At 37.7% G+C, this 20,880-nt stretch overlaps 1 protein-coding gene across 3 annotated transcripts in view; it reads left to right on the top strand.

Annotated features, from left to right (window-relative positions):
* The first annotated feature begins 893 nt into the window (after positions 1-893).
* The window catches only part of LOC131167121 (D-lactate dehydrogenase [cytochrome], mitochondrial), a 147,778-nt gene continuing 127,791 nt past the window's right edge, over positions 894-20,880 (top strand). Inside the window, exons 1-5 of one of the 3 annotated variants that reach the window (XM_058125947.1) lie at positions 894-1,278; positions 1,714-1,816; positions 2,678-2,778; positions 20,245-20,293; positions 20,619-20,711. In XM_058125947.1, coding sequence (XP_057981930.1) covers positions 1,034-1,278; positions 1,714-1,816; positions 2,678-2,778; positions 20,245-20,293; positions 20,619-20,711 — 591 coding nt within the window. In that variant the 5' untranslated portion in view covers positions 894-1,033. The remainder of the gene's footprint in view (positions 1,279-1,713; positions 1,817-2,677; positions 2,779-20,244; positions 20,294-20,618; positions 20,712-20,880) is intronic. The other 2 variants (XM_058125961.1, XM_058125954.1) reach the window with 2 other exon arrangements.

Raw genomic sequence — 20,880 nt, forward strand, 5'->3', positions numbered from 1 at the left:
AAGATATATAATTTTTTTGATAGATCTTCTAAGCATAAAATCAAATTGATTTTCTGAGGCCTTCTTTTATAGCGTTAATCTTTATTCAACTACTTTTTCCCACAATTCATGGTATGACTCATAAGTTTGATTCTACGATAACTATTACAAATTTGAATATTTCATTTATTTTTCTATATAGGTATTAAAGTATTTTTACTTCATTCATCTAACATTTTTTTTAGTTTTTATAATCATGTTAAATAAAATAATTAACTATATAATTCTGTTATCACTTAAACATTTTCAAACTTTAATTGATAAGTTATCCAGTCTTATAGTTTATCCATTTTTCATTTTTTATAGTGCAAACTTAACTTCGTTAACTCAAATTTTACAAATAAATCTCACATTTTTAGTTTTTTTTTCCTCATTTATCAATTGTAAGTTTAACCCATTTATTTAATTTTCATTAAACATCTTTCTAAAGTAACTTTACCATTTTTTTTTTTATATATTCATTCTTAACTAAGACAATATCATTATCATTTTCTATACCTTTTATATTTCCTAAATCCTTACTCTTCCTTTCTCTAATTTTAATAAATTTTAATATATTTCTTTCTGCTTTTTTACTATCTAATACATCATACAAATTATATTTAACTTCACCAATATTTGTTCTATCTTTTCTCTCCTTTCTATACCGTTCAAAGTTATATATTCTATATTTTTATAACGTTTTATGCCAAATTTTAAAAACATAGTAGCAAAGAATATTTAACTCAGTAAATAAATGTGTGGATTCTTTAAAATTATAACTCTACCAAATTCATTTTTTTTTTATTCAAAAAGTCTCTTGCTTTTAAAAAAATATAGAAAAAACATAATATAATATTCGGAAGAATGAAATGCGAGAGGCAAGTGGTCAGTCCAGTTCTTACTCTCCATCGGTCTGTTATCCGTCCGCTGCGTTCGGCGTTCTCTCTGTTTCTGTCTCCGTCTACGTCCTCGTCTCCGTCCGTGGTCCGAAGGAACCCAAGCTTCTATTACCATGGCGATCTTGTCCTGGTTATCCCGTGTGCGTTCTTCATCAAAAACCATGATCAATAATCTCCGGACCTCACCTTTTCATAATTATTCGAATCAAAATGCACGCATCAGAAATGTTCTCAACCCAGAGAAAAGAATCCCATGGTGGTTAAGTTCTGTTCTTCCCATTTCCCTTGCAGCATATGCTGGATTCCTTCACACCCAAACAAACCCTTCACTCTGTGACGCCTCCAATCTTGATGCCCGGTAAAAAAAATTGTTCTCCTTCTCCTTCTTTTTGTCATCTCTTCTTTTCGCCTGGCGTCTGTTTGGCTGCTAAGAACATGCGGGTGTGGGAAAAAAAAATCGTGGTTTTGAATTTTATATAGCTGCCACGAGGCCTTTAGTCAGATGGGCCTGAGCCTGATACAAGTGTTTGGCCTAGTCCACTTGGTGGTTCATATTTTGGAACATAAGGACGATATGAAGTATGAAGTTTAAAATTTAAAACTTTCTTTTGCCTACCTTTCCCTTGTTTTCCCAGTAAACAATCAAAGCTTGAAGGTTTTTATTTTTTGTTTTATTTTATTTTATTTTTTGACACTTCCCCGTCCCAAAATTTCTGTCAATTCCGAGAACTATAATTAATTATGTAACCAAGGGTTGGCTGATTACTTGTCGTGGTTGATTTGTTGGTTTCAGAGTTGCAAGCATTGGAGGCAAAGGTAGCACAGATTATGTAGTAAAGGGCTCTCGCAAGGATGTTCCGCAAGAGCTTATTGACGAACTGAAGGCTATATGTCGTGTACTGTATCTTTCTATTTTGGCTTCTGATGTTAAAACTAGTGTGACTGCTTGTCTTCCGCTGAGTCGTCAGATTGGTTTTTCTTTACGCTCCATTTGATTACAGGAAAACTAGATGGACTTGGGTTAATTGGAGAATTGGTGACGTAAAATCTGTTGATTATCTAAAAGAAGAACTATCATGTGCTCTATTTGGATGCTGAAATTTGAAAGAGGATGAAAGAAATGGTCTTAATTTTTTCATTAATGTGTCAAAATGAGATACGTGATAACAAAGACAACATAATACACAGTATTCAAAGCTTTGTTTTCTTTTCTGTTTGTTTTCTCAACAAGTAATCTGCGATTATGCTTTTTTTCTCTTTTTTTCCTGATAGAAAAATAAACTTTAGTGAGAGAAGGTAAAATGTAGAAGGATGATGAGGATTCCTCCTAAAAAAATAAAAAAAATAAAATACAAAAATAAGGATAAGAAAGCCATCCAATCATGTCGAAACAAAAACGGCTAAAGCAATGAGAGGTGATGACTGCATTGATGCAAAAAATATGATCCTGTCCCAAAACAAATGAATAAGCAGCCCACAGTGATGCAAAAAGGTTGATCGTGTCCCAAATCAAATGAATAGGCAAAGAAAGATTATGAAAAAGTGAGCGCCCTTTCCTACTGGACCACCCAAAAAAACAGAAGAAACTGCATCCATCATGACCCTTTTACATCCTTCACCTCCCGAATCTAAAAATAATCAATAGGAAGGTGTTTAAGGAACTAAGGCACACACAGTCACCAGTGAAATTCCACAAAATTTAGTTATTTTTTGTTAATAGATGGTTTGTCATACTGACCCTACTGTTAGTTATACAGGGTAACATGTCTATGGATTATGAAGAGAGGTACTTCCATGGAAAACCACAGAACAGCTTTCACAAGGCAGTAAATATTCCTGATGTGGTTGTTTTTCCAAGGTGTGATTCATTTTGTACTATGTTCGATAGTGTGGAAATTCTTTATAACCCTTCACTTGACTGTCTTATATTATCAAACCCTGTGGTGGTTCTAAAAGGAAAAAAATGAAATAGAAAGAGACAATGCTTTGATTGTTTTTAGGCAGTTGTTTTGTTCCATGATGTTGCTGTTTATCTCCCTCTTTCATTAGTAAATCTCTAATTCCCTTGTGCTTTCATTATGGCAATTTTTTTTTTGATAACTTAGCATATAATGATCCTTTCAGTCATGCTAGATGTATTGGGCACATACTAATTTTTCAAACAGCGTAATTTTCATTTGATGTTACTGTTGTGCAATAAACATGGAAACGATCATGCAACAATTACGATGAACAATACGGAAACACAGTCACACAGATAATAAGGAAAACAATAAACACACACACACACACACGCACACACACACGAATTTAACGTGGTTCGGCAGAATGCCTACGTCCACGGGAGCAAGCGGCGACTGAATTTTACTGTCAATCAAAAACAGGGTTACAACATTGTATTTATACTAACCTTGGACGTGCAAAGGTATTAAAAAATCCCTCAAATACCCCTGTATCAATCCGTGGAGGATTTGCCTCTGCATCCCCAACCTATTGATCTTACTAGTTTAAATTTCAAAAACAACGCCGAACAAAACCGTCGATGGTTTCATCAAATCATTGACGATTTTCTTCCTAATTAAGTTTTGCTTGAAACCATCGATGTAGCCGTCGATGTATTATGCAAACCATTGATGGTTTTCTTCCTAATTTAGCTTCTGCATGAAACTGTCGATGTACTATGCAAACCGTTGACGGTTTTTCTTTAAATCAGCTTCCTTATTTTCTTTAGCCTGCTTTCTCTTTACACGTGTTCCACTCAATATGAGCCACATATTACAACAATCTCCACCTTGGCGAATATTCACCCCTTAGGAGAAAAGAAGACATAACCTGGAGCTCCATCTGGGACAATAGGTTGGGACGTGTCCCATCTAGCATCTGGAGATGTTAATCAAGTCCAAGTAGTGTTTGAACTTGTTTGTGGTAACAGACTTTGTCAACGTGTCTGTTGCATTCTCAAAAGTGTAAGCTTTCTCAAGCAATTGTTCACCAGAAGAAACCAATTTTTTGATCCTGTGAAACCTCACATCTAAATGCTTGGTCCTCGCATAATATACTTGGTTCTTTGCCAAATAAATGACACTCTGACTATCACAATGCAATTGAACTTTACCTTATTGAATACCTAGTTCTTTGACCAATCCTGTAAGCCACAAAGCTTTCTTGTCAGCCTTAGCCACTGCCATATATTCTGACTCAATAGTAGATAGTGCAACTAGAGACTAAACCATGGACCTCCAACAAATAGGCTCCCCCACAAGAGTGAATACATACCTTGTGGTAGACCTCCTGTCATCCGAGTTCCCTACATTGTCTGCACCCATATATCCCACAATTGAAGGATCACCCTGTTGTCTGCCAAACATGATGCCATAGTCTGCCGTACCCCTCAAGTATCTGAAAATCCACTTGACTGCATCCCAATGCTGTTGTCCCAGATTTGATAGAAACTTGCTCACCATATTGACAGCTTGTGCCAAATCTGACATTGTACAAACCATAGCATAGATCAGGCACCCCACTGTGTTAGCATATGGAACCTTTGATATGTCTTGAACTTTATCATCTGTCTTTGGGCACTGGGCGGTAGACAATTTAAAATGATTCATCAAAGGTGTACTCACTAGTTTTGCATTATCCATGCTGAACCTCTCCAAACACCCTCTCAACATAGCTACGCTGAGATAACCTTGATCTCTTGGAAGCTTTGTCCTTGCGCATCTCCATCCCAAGAATCTTCTTGGTCGCACCCAAATCCTTCATGTCAAATTTTTTGCTCAACAAAGTTTTCAACTTGTTGATTTCACTCATACTCTTTGCAGCTATCAACATATCATCCACATAAAGCAATAGAAAAATAGATGAATCATCATCAAGGCTCTTCACATCAACACAACGATAATACTCACATCTCTTGTAGCCAATCCATATCATGTAGGAGTCAAATCGTTTGTACCATTGCCTCGAAGACTGCTTTAGCCCATAAAGTGATTTTCTTAATTTACAGACCAAGTGTTGCTGTCTAGGCTGACTGAACCCTTATGGCTGTATCATGTAAATTAGCTTCCCCAAATCACCATGAAGAAACACTATCTTTACATCCATCTGCTCCAAATGCATATCAAAATGCGCTACCAATCCCAACACTGCCCTGATGGAAGTGTGCCTGACCACAGGGGAGAAGATTTCATCATAGTCAACCCCTTTCTTTTGTGAGTAACCCTTTGCTACTAGACGAGCCTTGAATTTTTCTTGTTTTTTTTTTTTTTTTTTTTTTTATGATACTGCTTCTTTCTTCCTATACACTCATTTGCATCCTATCGCTCTCTTCCCTTATGGAAGCTCCACCAACTCCCATGTTTGGTTTTTATGTAGAGACTCCATCTCCTCCATCTATTTTTCTTTTAGTTGTGCACTGCCTCTTGAAAAGTAGTAGGATCCTCGCTATTAGTAATGAGTGCATAAGAAATCAAATAATCAAAACCATACCTGGTGGGTGGCTTGATAGTTCGTCTGGGTCTGTCTATAGTTATACTGTGAAGCTGCTGATTTCTTGAGCTAGAACTCCCTGCATTTTGAACATTATCTTCTCTACCTCAAGTCTCTAGCTCCACCTGCACCACATGCTCATTGTTGCTGCAATTTTCTAGCACATGTTTCTCTTCTTCTTGAGTACGCTGCAACATGACTTTCTCATAAAAAACCACATCTCTACTGATCACCACCTTGTTTGCCTTCAGATCCCACAACTTGAAACCTTTCACCCTTTTTTGACACCCTAGAAAGATACACTGTCTAGACTTCGCATCAAGTTTCGATCTCTTCTCACTAGAAACATGCACGTAGGCTGGACATCCAAACATTCTCGAATTATAGTAGTCTACCACGCTGCCTGTCCACACCTCCTCTACTACTTTCCCATCTAGTGCTGCCCTTGGTGACCTGTTATTCAAGAAACATGCCATATTCACTGCCTCTGCCCAGAAATTCTTTGCAAGCCCTACATTCAACCTGAGACACCGAGCTCTTTTAGCTATTGTTCTGTTCATCCTTTTCGCCACACCATTTTGTTATGGTGTCTTGTGTATTGTGAAGTGTCTCTTAATGCCATGCTGCTCACACAACTCCGTGAACTTTGAATCTGTGTACTCAGTACCATTGTCGAACCTGAGGCATTTGATCTTCCTCCTTGTCTGGTTTTCCACTCCAGCTTTCCAAAACTTGAACTTGGCAAACGTTTTTGAATTGTGCCGCATGAAGTACACCTAGACCTTTTGTGAGTAGTCATCAATAAAACTCACGAAATACATATGTCCTCCCCGTGATGCTACCCTTACTGGCCCCAAACATCTGTGTGAACATAGTCAAGAATTCCCTCCGTTTTGTGTGTGGCTGTCTTGAATTGCACCCTATTATGTTTACCAAGAACACAATAGCTGCAGAAATTAAGCTTGCATGTTTTGACACCTTTTAATAGATTTCTCTTATGAAGCTCCATCATCCCACGCTTACCCATATGACCTAATCGCATATGCCACAAGACTTTGCTATCTGACTCAAACTCTGCAGCTACAGCTCCACCTACAATTGTGGTACCTAATAGTGTATAGATATTTCCTGCTAATTTCTGCCCCTTCATCACAGTTAAGACACCTTTACTCATCTTTATTGCTCCACTTGCAGACTTGTAATTAAACCCATTACAATCTAAAATGGCCAATTAAATCAGATTCTTCCTTAAATCCGGTATATGTTTATCATCACACAACGTTCTAATAACACCATCAAAAATTTTAATTTTGATATTCCCTATTCCAATAATTTTGCATGATGTATCATTACCCATAAGAACAAAACCAGAATTTACTAACCGATAGGTGTCAAACCAATCTTTATTGGGTGTCATGTGATAGGAGTATGCCGAATCCAAGATCCAAGAATATGTGAGACGATCTGAACTGGATGAAACAGAAAGCATATCCCCATCATCGCTCTCTGAGTCTCCTTCTTTTACTATATCCGTAGATTTTGATGAACCCTCTTTATTCTCTGCATTCCCCTTCTTTTTCTTTGGACAATCTAGTTTTATGTGCCCCTTTTTCCCGCACTTAGAACATCGTATATCCTTTCTCTTCCTGGAATTGGACCGAGATTTATTGTTACTCGGTCCGCTTCGAGACTTGCTTCTCCCTCATTCCTGATTACTCCTCACTACAAGCCCTTCACCTTGTAGATTTTCGTCGGTGGCTTTCTTCCTCTAATGAAAACCTAAAAGAGCACTTGTGATCTCATCCAATTCGAGAGTTTCTTTTCCACACATCAGAGTTGTAAAAAAATTTTCATACGTAGGAGAGGCAGGTAAGGAATTCGGTAACATCAAAGCTTTGTCTTCATCTTCGAACTTCACATCAACTTGCTTCAAATCACTAATGATCTGATTGAACACGTTGATGTGTTGGTTTAGATCCGAACCCTCTGACATCTTAAGACCATACAACTTACGCTTAAGATAAAGCTGGTTCGTCAATGACTTGGACATATACTGACTTTTTAGTTTCAACCAATCTGCTGCCGGTGATTCCTCATCCATGACGTTATACATCACGTCATTAGCTAGAAAAAGCCTGATAGTTGCCACAATCTTCGCTTCCAATTTCTTCCAATTCATGTTGTCCATGCCTTCCGGTTGCTTTCTGTAAAACGCCTTCACCATGCCCTATTGCACTCACAAATCCTTGACCCTCCTCTGCCATAATTTGAAATTTCTGGAACCATCGAACTTGACCATGTCAAACTTTGCAGAAGAAATCCCATCCATTGTAATGCTCTGATACCAGTTTGTTGTGCAATAAACGCGGAACCGATCGTGAAGCAATTACGATGAACAATATAGAAACACAATCCCACAGATAATAAGGAAAGCAATAAACACACACACATGAATTTAACGTGGTTTGGCAGAATGTCTACATCCACGGGAGTAAGCGGCGGCTGAATTTCACTATCCATAAAAACCAGGGTTACAACATTGTATTTATACTAACTCTGGACATACAGAGTTATTAGTGAATCTCTCAAATACCCCTGTTTCAATCCATGGAGGATTTGCCTCCGCATCCCCAACCTATTGATCTTCCTAGTTTAAATTTCGAAAACAACGCCAAAAAAAACTGTCAACGGTTTCATCAAACTGTTAACGATTTTCTTAACAATTAGCTTCTGCCTGAAACTGTTGATGTATCATGCAAACCGTTGATGGTTTTCTTCCTAATTTGGTTTCTTCCTGAAACCTTCGATGTACTATGCAAACCGTCGACGGTTTTTCTTCAGACCAACTTCCTTGTTTCCTTTAGCCTGCTTTCTCTGTACATGTGTTTTACTTGATATGAGCCACATACTACAACAGGTACATATGTAGACATAGTATGGAGGGACCGTAGGGCATTTGCAGCCTGCAATGGGCATGGTAATCTAGTGGATGGCAATGTATGGTGGAGGTGAGATTGGTCATGAAGTGATGGTGGCAGTGATTGTGGTTAAAGGTGGGGTGGGGGGTTGCAACAATGGTGTTTCGGCACATTAAGGTGGGTGTTGGATTCATGTTACAAGCATTTATTGTACTCTTTTTTTTGGTCTGTGGTGTAGATTAGAATAATGATATAAATTAGAATAATTTTTTTCTATTAGCAAAGACAAAGTTATTAAAAGGCATCAAGGGGTTGCCACCCTAGTACAAACAAAACAAAAAATCACCCACACTGCAGGGTTTCAAAGGAGTCAAAACGAATTACAAGAGAATCATCCATAAATAGGAACAACTCACTATGCTAGCTTGTTATGTTAGCAGTCCAGTGGTCTTTACTAATTTGGAAGGTTGTAGCCGATCCTTCAAGAACTCATATTTCTTTCCCTCCACACCAGCCGAAAGATGGCAAGGGGAATGAGGGACAAACCTTTCCTCCTTCCCTTGTTGGATTGGATATCTTTCTTGGCCCCCAACTCTTCCTCCACTGATTTGGCAGTTACCCACTACTGCCTGGTCAAAGGGGTAAAATGCACCTGTGGTCACTGAACTTTCAACTAAAAATCATGATACCACTAAACTTTAATTTTTTTGTGCTAAGGTCACCCAACTACTGTTCCTGCGGTTACTGAACTTTTAACTAAAAATCTTGATACCACTAATCTTTATTTTTTTTGTGCTAAGGTCACCCAACTACAATTTGTTGTGGTAAGCCTCTTTCTGTCCACTTTAAATGAATTTTCGTCATGTATGCTGAGCTGGAGCTCATTTGGCCTTTGTGGCAGCATGGGTCCTACCCTAACACACCATGTCATGCCCTCCAAATAGAGGCACATGACTCTCACTTTCCCTTCTCCTTCTCTTTTCCTCTTGCAACACCCTCCTTTGTGTGATAGCTATTCTAGGGTTTCAAGGATTTGGTTTCAGGATTTTGGTAAAGTCCATCTCCAGCTCCAATGCTAGCGTTCCACAGTACCACTGTAACTTAGGAGCATAAATGAAGACATCGTGGGCAGAGGCTAACCTAGGAAGGAGATTCTTTGGCTTTCAAAAGTATGGGGTAAGACGAAATCTTCATCTTGCTTACAAACTCCTTTCAATTTTCTCACCCATGCAAGATTTTGTTTTGATTACCCTCATTTTCTTGCTCAGAAGTTAAACACGTGGATTTTTTCAGTGGGTGGATCCTCTTGTACTAGATTGTTCCTGATGTGTGATTAATGGTTTGCTTTTGAAACACAGAAGGTTGGAGAAGAGTCAGAGGCTATCTGTTAATAGGGATATCTTGTATTGAATACTTTTTCGTAGTTTGGTGGGTGTTTGTGTTTTCTGTTCAAAGGGGAGTCCCCTTAGTCTGAACTTGAACAACTCTGCATTCTGTTCTTTATTCAATGTTGTACCCATGCCCCCTTGAATTAATGGAAAAGCAAATTTTTTTGTTTTTGTTTTTTAAAAAGATGGATAAATTTTCTATTAGTTGTTATCTGACAATACCCTGAATTCAAATTTACTTTACAGGAAATAGTTGTTGTCACTTGCCTATATTATTCATCTGGTTTTGAGTTGGTTTGAGTCATCTCTCTATTCTGGGTTTGATATTGTTTTTGTGCCACAACTAAAATTTTAATCTGGTGCTCTGTTGATAACTGTGGTGAGCGGCGTGAGCATTGTGTTGAATCAGCTGAATAAACCTAATAACTTATTTTTGTTGCCTTCATCATCCCTATCACTCTTTTCTAGTCTCATCTTGTTCAGGTTGTATTGCTTGGTCCACTGGGTTACATATGAAAGCCATCATCTCTTTGCTAGTTTGAGTATTGTCCATAGCTTTGTTTTTTTATTTTTATTTTTATTTTTTTATTTGGTGCATTTTCTGGAAACAACTATTTTGGAAAGAATTTCATTGGGCAACATGTGTCACTTTGTTCAGGTGAGGCTGCCGGTCTATATGTCACTGATTTGAAGCATAAGGTTGTAAATATATTTTTTCTCTTAATTTAATATAAAAATTGTAGCTGACAATGGTGATTGTACATGATTCACAAGATCAATACAGTAGACAATGTGCATATTTATTTGACAATGTGCAGATATACACAACCAAAAAATAAGTGTCTCAAAAGAAAAACAAAGTCACAAAGCTAGGCATTTCAGATCTGTGGTACAAATCACAACAATCATGTTTGTCACACCAATTACATTAACAATTACAAAATTATCCAATACAAAAAGTTTCCCTAGAAGAGTTGCCAAGCCACTCTTTAGATCACTGCATCATCCTTTGCTGCTTTCCCTTATATCTTGAGGGTATTGACGTAACACTTGCTTTTTCGGTATGTGCTTCTTCTGGAGGTTCTCTCCTCTCAGTTCTTGGTGTTCCCTCTGTTCCATGCACTCTTATGCTACTACTTTTTTGCTGTGATGGCCTTTGAGGGGGGCCAGGAGGACCATCTCTGGCAGTCCTTGACATTGAATATGTGGTGCCTTCAGATGTAAATGTATGACTGCTACCCTGTACAGTTCTCACAATAAACACCCATCTTTGTATGTTATGATTGTCTCTTTGCTTATGCACAATTGAAAATAATGTTTAAAACATGTATAAAGCAGGGCATTCTTAGTCATAGGAAATGTACTTAAAGGTATCTTAGGTCTTGGTCTCTATTCCTTGTGCAGGCTGCTATTTCTATTCTGTGCCCTATTCCCCTCATTCTTCTACTTCCTCTGTTGCCTCTTCTTTCTATATTGTTCCTATGGATGTTGTTGTATCCCTTCTTCTTCTGCAGGCTGTGTGCTCCGCTGTTCCTCTGTTTCTTTTTTACTTGATTCTTCATGGTGGGACCTCTTGTTGTGCCCTTCTTTCCCAAAAATAGTGCATGTCATTTTTACCCCATGCTTGGTCATCTTCTTGGGATTCTCCAATTCTGCTAGTTCTCTTCTCCTCTTTCTCCGCCTTTTGCCTTTTTTCACGTTTGGTCGATGTAGGGGCTGCACTGGGGCCATGTTGTGGTTGGCCACAACCTGGGCCTGTTGATTGGGTTTATCACATCTCTGCATGTCCTTATGAATGTCTCAACTCTGTAGCAGTCATCAACAAATGATTCAAGATGCGTTCTTGTACTATTCATGTAGGAAACTGCATGGAGTTAAGGATACTAGTTAGGTCCCACTTCTTGTAGGTGCATGTGTTGCAGTCCAAGTCAATAACAAACTGCCCTGTTGGAGAAGACACTTGAAATTGGGCCGCACCTGACAATTAGGGAATGCACCTCATAGATAACTCCTTAGCTTTGTCCAACTTCTTTTGAACATTGGGGCAAATCACCCTAGTGAACTTTTTCATTGCATCTTTTTTTATATACAGTCTTCTCATCTAATAGGATCTGACCATCTCCAGAAAAATTAGTATTGACTTCTCCATTGCATCCAAAACACACTTATTGAAGCATTCAAAAAGATTGTTAAGCAGCATGTCACATTTGGGTCGACATGAGAAGTGTGATCGTTACCACTTAGCAGCTAGCCTTTCACATAGCCACTCATGTGCCTTTGGAGAAACCTTCTCTATCTCCCCCATCCAGTGTTCAAACTCCTGCACATATGTGCTCCTTGACGCAAACCACAAATAATCTTTCAATGTTTTCTCATTGAAAGTGGTCCTAAAATTTGTGTAAATATGCCAAATAGGCAAACACAAATGTCTATGTTTGGTGGGAAACAAATCCTTCACGGCCTCAATAAGACCTTGTAACAGAGGCAACGAAATTTAGAATTAAACAAGTAGTTTGACATGAAAGGAGGTACAATATTAAAACAAGAAACAAACGGAGTATGGTGCCTTCTGTCATAAATGTCTAATGGTGGCTGTTCATTTGAATGTTCTCCCTTAGAATGTCCAGAAACCATGTCCAACTACTTTTATCCTCCCTCTCCACCATAGCATATGCAACTGGAAGCATACGATCATCTGCATCAATTCCCATGACAGCTAACAATTGTCCACCGTCCGCTCCTTTAAGGAAACAACCATCCAAACCTACAATACACCAGCAACCTGACATTATCCATTTGTTTAGAGCATCCAAGCAAACATACGGTCTCTCAAAAACCCCACCATCTAATTGAGTGCAGATGGTGCTCCCTGGGTTTTTCCTTCTCACCTCAACTGCGTACCTTGGGAGTGTTGAAGATTGCTCACTCTTTCCTTTTAGTCATCCTCAAAGCCAATTTTTTCTAGCCTTGATGACAGGCACTTTGTAATCTCAACCCAGAAGTCAACTTTGATAGTGTCCCGGAACCCAGCCAATGAGCACTAAAGGTATGCCCTGAACCTCTCAACATATTGCTTGGCCAACCAAGTTGAGGAGATGTGAGAACTCTTGAAGTCTTTGCTGCAGCTATGGGTGAGCTCAACAGATTTTATTTGCAGTTTCTCCTCCCCCTTACACAAGAAGGTCTATAGTCTCCATGGGCAACCCTTTTGCAAACAACCTAAAATTTTTTTTTTTGTCATTCACTGGGAACCTCAGAGCAACCCTGCTCTCTGTGGCGTATTCCTTGCAAGCCTCCCTGAACTGCTCCATGGACTTGAACAACATCCCCACTTTGAAATTTGTTTCTTTAGTCACGGCTCAGGGTAGTGCCACTTGCCATCATCTGATTCAGATTCACTGTGCAGCTCACATGAGGGAGCAGTATCTGAGTCCTTTCCTTCCCTTTTAGTTGCATTAATATTCTCCTGGACATTCTCATCAGTGTCTGTTTCAACAAATGGATCCATTGATATTTGCTCAGTTTTGTCATTTCCATTGTCAGACTCATCATCAATAAAGTAAGAATCAGAATCATTATCATTCTCACTCTCAGCCCACCGACAGCCCTGTCAGTCCTCTCTTTCACACTCTCAGCCCTCTCAACCCTCTCTACCCCACTCTCAAACCCAACAGCGGCCTTGCCAGCCCTCTCTTCCACACTCTCAGCCCTCTCAACCCTCTCTGCCCCACTCTCGATCCTTTCACCCTCAGTGTTAGCTCCACCAGTAGTCCTGTCAGCTCTCCCTTCCCCATTCTCAGCCCTTCCAGCAGCCCTATAACTAGTGCCAGCCCTCTCTGTCTCATCCCTTTCCTCTTCCAATTGCTCAATTATCACATCGAACTTGCTATTTGAGCTATCACTGTACAAAAACTCTTGAGCTACATCATCATTGGTGCTCTGATGCAAGTATATTTTTACAACTCTACTTGCTTCAATTGCTTGCACCATATCTCATACATTTTATTAGACTCTACTTTTCTCAATCCATTATGCAGCCCCTTGCCTTCTTCAATCCAGTACTAGGTCATAAACCCACTGTGCCCCAAAGTATTTACCATGTCATCTATATTTAATAAAGATGTATGGTCAACAGTGCACTAGTCAAAGTGATCAACCTCTGACTTATAATATATCCTTTTACCCTCAAATTCAGTAATGCATCCTCATGATGATACTCAGTGGTGAAGAGTTCTTCTTTGTCCACCCCTGACATTTAGAAAAACACATAACCCAATTACTAGACATGAAGTCACTTATTGTATATAAATTAAATTCACACAAATAGCTACTAAAGACTTTGAATTCTATGCTATCATACAATAACACCAGCGGTCATTATTGTTTGCTTACACAAGCACCAAAGGTCACTGTTTAATGCATGCAGAAAGAGAAACAAGCACCAATAGTCACAGTTCTATGCTTACATCCAAACAAAATAAAACAATGGTTACTTTTCTATGCTTACATCAAAAGAAAATCGCACAATGGTCATTGTTCTGTGCATACATCCAAAGCATGGTTACTAATATAATCAGTAGTGGTTGAAACATAAAATTTTGTCCAATGATTAAAAAAATTGGCGACTACTGGCCACTGTGCCTTAAAAAATTTGACAATAGCCTATTCCCATCCCATTCTTCATTTTGACAAAGCAAAAAAAAAGGGACAAAAAATGAATAAAACAAACCCCTAACTTCTAATTGCAGTCACAAGAGTACTCTAAAAACATCTTAACCACAAAAAAGAAAAAGCAAACATAGAAACCATAAACCTCATTGCAGCCCCTGTAGTCAAAAAACCTTTTTTTTTTCTTTTTAAAGAATAGTTAGGTGGATAATTGTCACGCCCTCTTAATATGTTAAGAGTCATTGCAATTTTTCCTTATTTAGTAGACAATTTCATCTTCGTGGTGGAGGAGCATTGTATCATCTGGTTTGCCTTCTTCTTCTTCGTTATAGGAGAGGAAAGTTTAGTGACCATGGGTTTACTTTACCTAGAAAAATAGAGCAAAGTTAATAGTGGTGGTTGAGGTGTGTGCATGATCTTAAATTTCCATGAAATTGTCAAAATTTCCGATTTCCGTCCCCCTCGAAATCGAAATGGCAGTCGATTTCCATCTTGCATAATATTCGTCGAAATCTCAACGAATCATCCGAAATTTATCGAAACCTTGAAATTTTAGTGAAATTTGTCAAAATTTTAACTACACAATGAAATTTCGTCGAAATTCAAACGAGAGATTCAAGAGTGAAGTGAAATTTCTCTTTTAATTTATTTTATTGAAATAAAAGGTTATCACAAGTGCTTTTGAAATTATATGAAAAAATAAACTTATAGTAATATTTTATTTAACCATTCATGTCTAAATTATCAATATTTGTATGATAAATAATATTTAAATGAATTATGAATTTCATTTGCATTAACTGAATCTGTTTAATGTACATTATCTTACAAACATATTTGATACAAATACTATTTTAAAACTTTTCCACCCTATACAAAATATAGATGTATTTAATTTGTAATATATTAGTCTTAAAACTTATATTATTATATTTGTTAACCATTTCTAAAGATTCACAAAGAATTCCATGTTTTACTACTAGTTTCCGTTATTTTTTCAAATTGAAATCGAAATTGACATCGAAATCGAAATTTCCGTACTTTTGGAGCTTCGAAATTTGAGTCGAAATCGAAATTTAAGACCTTGGGTGTGTGAGAGTTATGTGCCTCTATTTGGAGGGAAATGACAGTGTGTGTTAGAGTGGGATCCATGTTGCCACGGAGGCCGACAATGAGCTCTAGCTCAGCATATGCGATGGAGAGTTGTTTAAAGTGGATGGAAAAAGGCTCACTGCAACAAAATTGTAGTTGAGTAACCTTAGCGCAAAAATTAAAGTTTAGTGGTATCATGATTTTTAGTTAAAGGTTTAGTAACCACAGGTGTATTTTACCCCTGGTCAAAGAAGTGGCCAAGTTCCACAAAAGTTCCTAGTCCAAGAGTAGTGCAAGAGAATGCGGTCAACAGATTTGTCATTATTGCCTCCCATGCAACGAAAGCAACCTTTGTAAGGACTGCTGTTTTCTAGATGGGTTGCAAAGGGAAATTGTTGCTTCCAATGGAGTGAGGTTCATTTTTATCTTGGATCCACATTGGATCATTAGTAATGTTCCGATGATGAAATTTGTACAAGTTGCCATAAAAGTCTGTAAGATAGTCCACTTTCCAATTAGACACATTTCTTACCAATGAAATGTTCTAACTAATCCTTTGATCTATAACTTGAATATGATTAATGATAAGGGCATCTTTATTGCAAACCAAAATGGGACTGAATTCTGCATTGAGGGGAGATCGGCGGTAGCAAGTATTGTGCTAAAAGAAAATGTTAACCTCATTCCCCACTTGAAAATTGATTTTTTGGGGGGGGGGGGGGGGTGGTGGGATCATCCCAATCTTTCTTGATGAATTTCCAAACTCTAACATCATACGATCCTCTCCTAACTCTACTAATCCAACCATTGTGTTGAAGTCCATATTTAGAAGCAATGATTCCCCGCCAAAGGTGGTCGTTTTCCTTCATGATCCTCCTAAGGCATTTCCAGAGGAGAGCTTTGTTGAAAGTAGAGAGGGATTTTAGCCCCAAGCCTCCATTTCTAATATGTTGTTTAACAACCCAACAACAACAACAACAACAAGCCTGAAGTCCCATTAGGTGGGGTTAGCTACATGAATTATTTTTCTCCAATTCACTCGACCGAGAGCAATTTCCTCTACTAGATTAAGGGCTATTAGATCCTTCTTCACTAGCTCATTCCAAGTTTTTTGGGTCTACACCTACCCCTTTTCATGCCAAAAACAATAACTAACTCACTCCTCATAGGTGCTCTGCTAGGCCTACATCTCAAATGCATAAACCATCTAAGTTGCCCCTCCGGTATCTTGTCTTCGACTAATGCTATGTAAATTGTTGCGTATATGCTCATTCCTTAGTTTATCTTTTAATGTTGTACCACTCATCCACCTTAATATTCACATTTTGGCTACTTTTACTTTTTGTACATGTTATTTTTTAGTCGTCCAACATTCTGAACCATAAAACATAGTGAGCCTTATACCCATCTAATAAAACTTTCTTTTAATTTTAAGGGTATTCTACAATCACACAACACTATTAGAATAATTAGGTTTTGTGAAAGCTACAAATGCCAGTCACTTATTTATAAGAAATGAAATATAATTTCTAGAGAAAACATATTGTTGAAATAATTTTGGTCACTTTGGATGCAGGCAAGTAGATGTTGTGGGCAGTGCTGTGTAGGTTGAGCACCAGGGCAATTTGGTGGCGTATGATGGTAATGTTGTTGTAATGATGGTGACACAGAGTGGGTGGTTGCTGGTGACTGCTGAATTTGTGATCCTAATCATGGGGTAGAGATGGTTTGTTGGTGTGATTGTAGTAGTGGAGATGAGAATAAGTTGGTGGTAGTATTATTGTAATTGCATTTTGAAATAAACATGGGAAATCTTAATCCAGTCATTAAATTTCTTATTGAGGACAAAATGGTTTCTTCTTGAAAGTTGTTGTCCTTTAAACAACATTTTGAGCTGGATGGACACATTTTAACTTCGTATAAATGTGATGAAATTTGTGCCAATATCTTAAAACAGGTTACCCTCCCTCCACCCAAAAAATATGCCTCCCATCGTAATCACTCCTCCCTGATATTTTCTTAATTTGTGAAAAATATAATATGATCCATTTTCGACAACTTTATTCTTTCTTAATAAATTGTTTTTTTGAGGACAATTCTGCAAAATTTTGAAAAGTCATTTTGTTGCTCAAAATCTTTGAGCAGGCCCTGGGCTTAAAAATAAACTTGTCCAAGAGTGAGATTGCTAGTAGCAAAATGGGGAGAGGGTCTTTCAAAATTTTAAATTTGTAGTGGGTTTTGCTTCCCTTGAATGGATCCTACCCTATCTTGGCCTCCTTGTTGGAGGTAACCCAAAATTTGAAACCTTTTGGGATCTTGCGCTTGAAAAAGTGGGTAGGAGATTGGAGGGTTTGAAGAGGCATGCTTTTCACTTGGGGTCCATGGCACTCTCATAAGTTCTTCCCATTTCAACATCGCAATTTATTACCTCTCCTTGTTTAAAATTCCCTTGAATGTAGTGAGATCTTTAAAGAGGTTGGTGCGTGATTTCCTTTTGCTTGGGTCTAGGGGAGGGTAGGAGAGACTATCTAGTTAACTGGGAGGTGGTTATTAGACCTAAGTCCGAGGGGGTTTTTGGCATTTGGAATGTGGTTTCCAAAAACATCTCCCTTATCAGCAAATGGCTTTGGAGGTTCCCTTTGGAAGTTGATTCCATATGGAATAAGGTGATAAAGAGCAAGTACAGGATTTGTTGGAACAGGTGGAACACAAGAGGCAGTGGTATCATCTTATGTGTGTTCTTGGAATATGTGTTTGATGTAGTTGGTTGGTTCTTTCCTCTCATTCAGTTTAAAGTAGGTAATGAGAAAAAAGTTCGGTTTCGAGAGGATGTATGGGTGGGGGAATCTTCATGGTTGTTCAAGGTTCCTCATCTATTTAAGCTTTCATAACACTCCTATTAGTTCATTTCTTCCGAGGGGGATTTTTCTTCATGGGATTCCCATTTTTTTAGGAATCTCAATGAAAAAGCAATCGATGAGCTCAATATCCAACTTTCTTTGTTAGACAAACATATTCTTTCCATTAGAAAGGATGAGAGAGTGGGGGAGGGTGATTCCTCGGGTATGTGCTCTTCTAAATCCTTTCTCTCCTACCTTTTAAAATCCCCACCCCCTGACCTTTTCTCTTGGAACCACATTCTTTGGAGGGCTAAGGTGCCCAAGAAGATTCAAATCATTGTCTGGACTGTGATGTTGGAAAGGATTAACACACATGATCTGCTTGAACACTCATCTCTTTGTGCATTGTAGAGTGGCAACGTAGCTTTGGAACACCCTCTTCTTATGTGGGGGAAAAAGTGGGTGGTGCTGGAAAAGGTGTGAGAGCTGTTATTGGTGAACCTCAGGGCCTTTGGAAAAAATAGAAATAGTAGAGATCTCAGGAGTGCTGCAGTTTTTGCCTTGTGGATTGAGAGGAACGCTAGAAATTTTAAAGGTCACTCAACGTGGTGGTCGTGGCTATTATGGTATAGAGTGGTATTCATTGGCTCTTTTTGGGTGCACTCTCTTGGTCTTTTTTGGGGATTATCACTGTACAATCTCAAAAGAGATTGAGGCAGCGCTTCTGTAATTAAATACTTGTATTTTTGTTTTTCTGTTCTCTGGATATCTGGGGAGGACTCCTTGTCCTCTAAGTTTGTGTTTTACTTTTTGGATATTAATAAAACGTCTTCCTCTGTTAAAAGAAAAAAAGGTGTCTCTTGAAAGAAAATGTCCAACAACTATAATTTGAAAATATTATCTATAACCATGGCTTTGGAATGCAAAAAATTAGATAAAACTTGAGTAGAAAACAGAAAACTACAAAAGATTGAATGATTTTTACCTTGTATTGTAAGACTCTGAAACAAAAAAAATTTCATAAAATATCAAAGCCAACTCTATTTTTGCATGTACATACGTTGTAATTAAAGTTGAATATCCTTTTCTGTAATTGAATAATTGGAACTGTATTTATATTTTCTTCATCACATGGTATTTGATTTTTGACTCTTCATGTCTAATGGGGGAAGCTAAATTTATTCTGAGCAAAAAATTGTTTTGGAAAGTGTTTGGAATGTAGTAATAAGGAATTCAGCAAAAACAACCGTGTTATTCTGGAATCCTCTAATTCTATTATACTTCAATTAATTGGCAATGGAGGATCTTATCTTACAAGTCGGAAAATGTGAGTTCTATAGGTTGAGAGATATTACGGTTTGGTTAGGATTTGCAGTGGAAAGTTTCTTTTATGAATGGAAGGAAAGATTTTGGGAACCAGGAATTTGGAGAGAATTTTAGGTTATATTAGTTGCTGGATGTGAATTTATTTCATAAAATATTCAGTTAATGGAAAGTTTGTCAATGTTGCCAAGCCATGTAAATTAGTTGTTGGCAATATTATTTTGTTTCATTTTCTTATTCAACAAACCTAGAAATACTGATCGATTCATTTCCACATGGTTTCTGAATTCTCTTGAACTACCTGTTTTTGTTGTTTTCATGTGCACTTTGTAATGCACCACCCAGTTTAGCTGTTGGTATTTCAAGCATTGAATATGTGGATCAACAAACTTGATATGTTTCTTTGAATCAATACACTTAAATTTTCAAATTTGGAGTCTTAGAGATCTCCGGTCTGTTTGCATTGTAATATAATACTAAAAAGATGTGAGACAAAGCAGAAAATTGCAAGTGCTGGTTCAAGAAGCTATTTATGTCATTCTTGGTTCTACTACTTTTTGTTTTCTTAATTATTTTCTAAAATTTTCTGCCTTTGTATGTGCAGATCTGAGCAAGAGGTGTCTGAGATAGTTAAATTGTGTAACAAGCATGAGGTCAGACTCTGAGTTGCTTCTTTGTAATTCTTAAGTGAGGTTCTAGCTTAATTTTTGTTATACTTTTCAATTGGTTACATGGACTTTCTGTTCGATATAAACAATTTTCTTAATAATCTTCATTTTTATTATGTGGGAACGCGGATCATATTAAGGTCTATTATTTGTTCCTATTGTTGAACTTTAAAAATGGAAAATGGAGTTGACCTAAATTTAATTGTCCATTTTGTTTGCTTGACTTCGCCTTTGTATCTTACAGGAATTTTATATTCTTAAAACAGGCCCTAACTTTCTTTTCTTAAAATTTTTGATGGTATATAAGCAGGTTCCCATTGTACCATATGGTGGCGCTACATCAATCGAAGGTCACACTTTGTCTCCTAATGGTGGTGTGTGCATTGACATGTCGTTCATGAAAGTATGTATGAATCCTTTTCTGTTTCTGGACTATGTTGATGGTAGGACAGCTGAGACTGAGAGAAACTCCCAAGGTGTTCCTCCATCACCATGTCATATGAAATTTTATTTGCAAAACTAGAATGCTGTTTCCTCTAGTTTTTCATCAACAAAGTAACATCTAGTTCTTG

Source organism: Malania oleifera, chromosome 1, assembly GCF_029873635.1.
Source record: "Malania oleifera isolate guangnan ecotype guangnan chromosome 1, ASM2987363v1, whole genome shotgun sequence".
Classification (NCBI taxonomy): domain Eukaryota; kingdom Viridiplantae; phylum Streptophyta; class Magnoliopsida; order Santalales; family Ximeniaceae; genus Malania; species Malania oleifera.